Consider the following 6,132-nt stretch of genomic DNA (forward strand, 5'->3'; position numbering starts at 1 on the left):
GCTATTCTAATGTAGCAGACGACGGGCACTGGTCATGGTCTAGTTTAGTAGCTGAAAACTATTCGTGAGTTCTGAAACGTTAAGAGAACGGCCTAGGACTGAGCTGTGACGTCAAGCAAAAGTTCTGGATAGTTCAGAACTTTTGTACGAATAGTTGTGATTCAAATTAGGATCGTACGATTTGACGTACGCAGCCCCATGTGCAGACGAATTTTACAGATTTTAACCTTGAGTTCCGGCCAGTACTTGCTCTTGACAAAGATAATTTAAACTCGTACCCTAGATTCGAAATCACTCTCTCGCGCGTTGCCGATAGCGTTTACCCACTTCCCGCCGGAACTCAGAAAAAATTCGCTCCATGGTTTGCGCCTTACCGCAACCACGGCCAACTTCGATCACGCGCTATATATGGCGGCAGCGTGTGATCGAAGTTGGCCGTGCCACAACCGATGGAGCCCGATTTTTCTGAGGTCACGTGCCGGAAAAGGGTAAACGCTTCGTAACAAAACCGTCAATGGGAAAGCTCTCAGTATTCGAATCTAGGGTACGAGTTGAAATTATCTTTGCTCTTGAGCAGGTACCATTTAGAACGGTTCCGAAGTTCCGAACGGTTCAACAAGAGGTTCTTGTCTGCGAATAGTTTGCATTTGGGTAGTTCTAGAATTTTTTTGCCGAATAGTGCGCATGGGGACTGGTTGAATGGTTCAGAACTCACGAATAGTTTTCAGCTACTAATTATATGTTAGTGGGGTCACTGGTCACCTGTCCACTTTCAAATTGAAAAGCTAATTAGGTCTTGATGACCCAAACAGTGTCTTCCACATATAAGCCTGTATGTCTCACATTACAAGTACTGAATGCTCTCTCCATCTATACTATCAGAAGTATATAATTTATCTTACTTTCTTAGGCTTGATGACAATTGCAGCAGTTTTCAATAGGCGCGATTTTGCCCCCAAACCCTGCAAGAATATACCAGAGCTGTTCCTTGGGTAGAGCGAGCGGGGCAGGGGTCCAGGGCGTCAAAAATTTAGGGGCGCAAAATCGAAGATTTTCATTTAAATTAGATATTAAAAAATACAAAATTTCTACATAAGGTTTTGGGCTAGGCATGTCTCTGGAATACACCTCATCACGACAAATTCCGAAGACGTTTCAGCCATATAAGCACCATGAGGAATTTCATAATTCATTCTTAAAATTTCAATACAATAATATGGACCAAAGTATATTTATTTCAAAACTCTTACTACATTGGGTACATTACATTATTAAAATTAATGTATAAAAACTCAAGTTTGGGGAAATTCTATTTAGCACTAGATTTAGCATTTTGTTCATTAAAAACACCCATAAGTTCATTTTAATTTTATTCCCGCGGAAGCTCAACATCCTTTTCTAATCGGGTAATAAACACTTTTCCAATAAATAAAATATTAATTTGTTTTTTTCACAAAAATGGCTCATTTTAAAAAAATTGTACATATTACCATAAGTAATATTATAACAATAATGTCATTTGTCCGTGCATTTTTCTTACTACAAACTTTCTTCGCCATTGACAAATTTGTAGGATTAAAGAGTTTGTAATCCCAAAATTAAGTAGTCTTCATAGGTTTCCAAAAATGTAGGTTGATGCTTATAAATTCCACCATAATTCCAAAAATCTGGGTTCAAGTCTCGAATTCAAAACAAATTACTTTTATATCAATAATATATTTTATGTTCTGAATCAATAATTCATCATTATTTAGAAAAAGCGTTAGCTTTTATTCTCAAATAGTTTTTTTTTAAATATTGCTGGGTCTTGGCTTCAAATCAAACAAGGGAGCAGAAGCAATTACATTCTCAGAAGTGAAGTTTACTAATTACTGTGACACAGTATTTTCATATTTTTTTGTCACTATGAAGAAAGGATGTAGTAAAAAAATTTCCCAAGTGTCACACTGATAGTTATTATGTTACTTATGACGTTATGAAAGTATAATTTTTTCCAAGCGAACTAATCTTTTAAAAAATGACAATAAAACTAATTCTAAAAGTAAAATGGTAAAAAAAGTAATGCACTTTTCAATAAATGGATGGATATTGTCACCATTATCCATTGACTTAGTCGTATAATTGTTACACTTCTACTTCGTAAAAGAAGCAAATAAAAAATTCATTTGTTAAAAATATTTGAAAAATAGGCAATTTTTTTGTCCTTCACAGATTCTTTGGCCTTAAAAAGGTACTTGTTTATTCTACAGGGCCTCCAAATACTACCTTTAAATTATAATGATTGTTTTTGTCGATTCTCTAAGAATCCATTGGCACCATAGCCGCAAAAAGTAAGAACTAATCTAATTAAGACTCATTTTTAAATACAGCTACTTGATGGGTGGATGCAATTTGGACAAATTAAAGCCAATTAAGAAGTTGGGCAAACTATTTTCCAATTTAGCGCGGCCTATAAAAGAACTCCCTGGCCTGTGGCAATGGCTCAGGAGTTTTGGAGGGAGTTCTTAAAAAAACTATAACCTATTCACGCACCGTACATTGAAGGCACACCCAGTTGGATATTTTTTTGTTACCTCGCACATAAGGCCTTTAATGTAAACCTATCATTTTTAAAAGTTCATTTTCTCGCAATGCGGGAGTAAAAACCCTGACACTGTAAAAAAGATTCTGTAAGAGAGGAGAGAGAGAGAGAGAGAGATAGAGAGTGAGAGAGAGAGAGAGAGAGAAAAAAATACAAATTCAAGCTAAATGTAGTAAATGACAAAAAGAAGAACAACTCGCACAACTCTTGTTAACAATAAATTATTTAATACATCAACACTAGATAAACATCACAATCAAATATTTAGTAATAATTAAAATGGTTTGGCTTTACATTTTATTTATTGCTTTATAGAGTTATGCGAGTCTGATAAATCCTAAAGCGTAATTTATAAGCTATCTTACGTATAAGAAATTTGCTGGTAGGATCAGAGTGTTGCAGCTTTCAAAATTTCCAGCCTACTGAGAACCGCAACGAATGTAGGTCTTTTCTCAGACTCAGAATTCCAAGCTTCCCTCATTATTTCGTAGATTTCGGGAGGACAACTTTCTGGGGCTTCCATACGGTAACCCTTTTCTACATGTTTCACAACATCCGCTAATGGCTAATAAGTGGAAAATCATAATTGATCAATAAAATTCTTCATAATTTTCAATTATGTTCTTACGTACAATTCTAGGATAAGGTACTCTTCCAAATGAGTAGATTTCCCACAACAATATTCCGAAACTCCACATGTCTGACTTATTAGAGAATTTCTGTAAGGAAATTGCCAAATTGGGCATAAGCAAAGCTTCTAGAGGTTAAACATTTATAGTATAAATTACGTTAAAACGGAGTGCTTCAGGAGCCGTCCATTTAATAGGAAATTTTCCACCTTCAACGTTATACGATTCTTCCCTTGCCAAACCAAAGTCAGAAAGCTTATAATTATAAACAAGAGATTGAGGATCAACATTTTAAATCGCCAAATTTAAAAAAAATATTAAAAATTAACCTTGGCTACTCCATCATCAGCAATAAGAACGTTTCTAGCTGCCAAATCTCTGTGTACAACATGCTTTGACTCTAAATACGCCATTCCACTACATGTATCCCTAAAAGTGAACAAGGCATGCTTTAAGCCAAGGTTCAAATGGCTACTACTATGGCTTTCATTTTCTATTTTAAACATTAATTACGTAGCAAAGTGAATTTGGTCTTTCTTGGTAACGTGTAATCTTCCTCGAGAACGTAGATAATCAACTAAGGAACCTTTGCCCATGAATTCCGTTACAATAAAAACAGACTGATCTTTAAACACAACACCTAATAACTGAACCAAATTTTGATGTTTTAAGGACCTAAAGAAATTGTTGCTTAAACATTTTGAAAATTTATTAAGCAACAAGAAAGGAATATTACGTCATCACAGATGCTTCTGCTAAGTAGCTTTGAGCAGTTTTGCTGGAATCTTTTAGAATTTTAACAGCTACTTTTTGGTCTCGTAAAGTGGCCAATTTGACATCTGACAGTCAAAAATTCCTCGGTCAGTTTTATAATTTACTAACTAGGTTAAAACAAACAAGATATACCTCCAAATTCGCCTTTGCCTAATAATTCTCCCAATTGCAAGTCTTTCTCTTTTATAACCCAGCCAGCTTCCTCAAAGGCATTGATATCAACTGAAAATTCTAAGGCTCCTTTTTTAGGCACGGATGATTTTAGCCTTGTACAGAGGCCATCTGCATCTTTTTCATAGTGCTAAAGTTGATAAAGGTCGGTCATTTAGAGGCTACAAAGTGGTTTGATTTTAACAATTACCTCAATTAATTGGGAGAGAGAGTCAAAAAATTCCTCCTCATCTATAGTAAGTTGGCTATTGGAAAGGATAACATGGTAATGTTCTACTTTATCGTTATGGCACACACAGAGTGTATAGTCTCCTGGGAAATTAGTACTTTCTCGTACGAGAAATAAACCATCATCACGAGCCTCTAAGAGCCTTTCAGCTTCGTCTCGTGATATTTTCCCATGAAACCATCTGAAAAATTGATTGATTACTGACAGGTGTATTATCAAAATCTGTATTAATACTTACGGCATTGCATATAGTTTAACTTCAGACCTCTTTTGAATATAATTAGATGGGATTAGTCCTTCGACATTGTCTATGTCTCTTCTCGCTTTATACCAATTGGGGTCCTAAAAGTACCAATGATAATCAACATTGTAAGCAAATATATCTAATAATTGAGTACTAACCTGTGTAGCATTTAATATGGTCATAATGTCTCCTTTACGAAATGAAAGGTCATTCTGAGATTTCCCAATAAAATCATATTTTGCAATAACCTCTGTACCAGCTTGCAATTGAGTATTGAAGCCAATTTTCTGTTTGACATATGCATATGATAAAACAACTTCTAATTCTAAAAATCCTGGTTACAATATTACCTGATTTCCTGTTGTCATAGTGTTGTTGATTCCGAAGTTCATAATTGGAAATAAATTAATATCTATTTTAAAAACGGAAATATCAGTAGCGTTAATAATTTATAAAACAAAACAATTGGAATGTAAACATTTAAATTAGGCCTAGAGGATTGGAGAATGGAGACGTCGATAAGCCTAGTTGTCTAAGCCTTGCACCTTAACACTTTCTAAACATTAATATTATAAATTTAATTCGACTAGTAAAAATACTTACTGATTAAAATCAATACTAGTTTTATAAAGGTAATTTTCTAAAAATATATTCATCTTAATAACAATGTCAACCTAAAACTTTTACGTTAAATTCATGCACGATTTAAAAAACGATGGGAAGCTTCGCAAGACGATTACAAATCCAGTCGAACCATAGACATAGACCTATAAAATAAAGTAGACCCCCGATTTTACACGCAGCGCGTGTGCAAGCAAGACCTACCAGCCGTGAGGTAAAAGCTGCGGAAAGCGCCTTCTATCGCTGACAAGAGTAAATAATAAATTATATAATCCCGATGTTCACGCAAAGAATATTCTTTGATAGGGCTATCTAACTGGTTAAAGCTTGACCGTTCCCCTTTAAAATATTGATAAATAACTTAAAGCTTCATCCGTAAGACAGTGATATGATGTTCCCTTGATTCTTCAAAGCAAGTCTATATAAACAAGAGTATTTGAGAAACGCATAAGCGGAAATTTTAATCATGCAATTACTCACATTCACAAATGACCTGTCCCGTGCTTCAATCTCCTCTTTTTGTAACGACATCAGTTTCGATGCATTTTCCAAAATCTTATTTAAATGTTCATTGCTAGAATTTTCGTCAAATATTACTCCTATTAATATTTAAAATGAAATAGTGCTTTAGAATTGTTTAGTTTCCTTTCGTTTATTTCTTTCTTTATTTAGAGCTTTATAGGTATGATCTATTATTTTTTTTAAACAGCATATTAACGCAAAAAACCACGGCACAATTTTCAGTAAAACTTCACGTTTTAACTAGATGGCGGTAGCTCTGCCACCTCCATGGAGGCAGATTTTTTCGACGGTCCTACCTTGGACTGCCCTACATTTCAGAAACGCATTATCTCCAAAAAGCTGTTTTCGAGAAAATCGCTTT

General features: G+C 34.7%; 1 protein-coding gene across 1 annotated transcript; it reads right to left on the reverse strand.

Annotated features, from left to right (window-relative positions):
• Positions 1 to 1,217: 1,217 nt before the first annotated feature.
• Positions 1,218 to 5,387, reverse strand: Csk (C-terminal Src kinase). Its single transcript, XM_090163070.1, has 13 exons — positions 5,232 to 5,387; positions 4,979 to 5,040; positions 4,787 to 4,915; positions 4,623 to 4,726; positions 4,346 to 4,565; positions 4,117 to 4,285; positions 3,947 to 4,049; positions 3,724 to 3,885; positions 3,540 to 3,639; positions 3,370 to 3,465; positions 3,214 to 3,300; positions 2,947 to 3,146; positions 1,218 to 2,667 (listed from the first exon to the last, which is right to left on the reverse strand). Exons 2-12 carry the CDS (start codon positions 5,018 to 5,020, stop codon positions 2,970 to 2,972), a joined length of 1,389 nt encoding a protein of 462 aa, XP_090019196.1. The 5' UTR covers positions 5,021 to 5,040; positions 5,232 to 5,387; the 3' UTR covers positions 1,218 to 2,667; positions 2,947 to 2,969.
• Between the last annotated feature and the right edge of the window lie 745 nt (positions 5,388 to 6,132).

Source organism: Leiobunum rupestre, chromosome 11 (assembly GCF_980474605.1).
Source record: "Leiobunum rupestre chromosome 11, qqLeiRupe1.1.hap1, whole genome shotgun sequence".
In the NCBI taxonomy this organism is placed as follows: Eukaryota; Metazoa; Arthropoda; class Arachnida; order Opiliones; family Sclerosomatidae; genus Leiobunum; species Leiobunum rupestre.

Coding starts and splice junctions, on each gene's coding strand:
- Csk (XM_090163070.1), bottom strand. CDS start 5,020: ATGAACTTCGGAATCAACAACACTATGACAACAGGAAATCAG. Junction 4,286..4,345: donor CTCTCTCCCAATTAATTGAG/GTAATTGTTAAA, acceptor TATCAACTTTAG/CACTATGAAAAAGATGCAGA. Junction 4,050..4,116: donor AGGCAAAGGCGAATTTGGAG/GTATATCTTGTT, acceptor TTTGACTGTCAG/ATGTCAAATTGGCCACTTTA.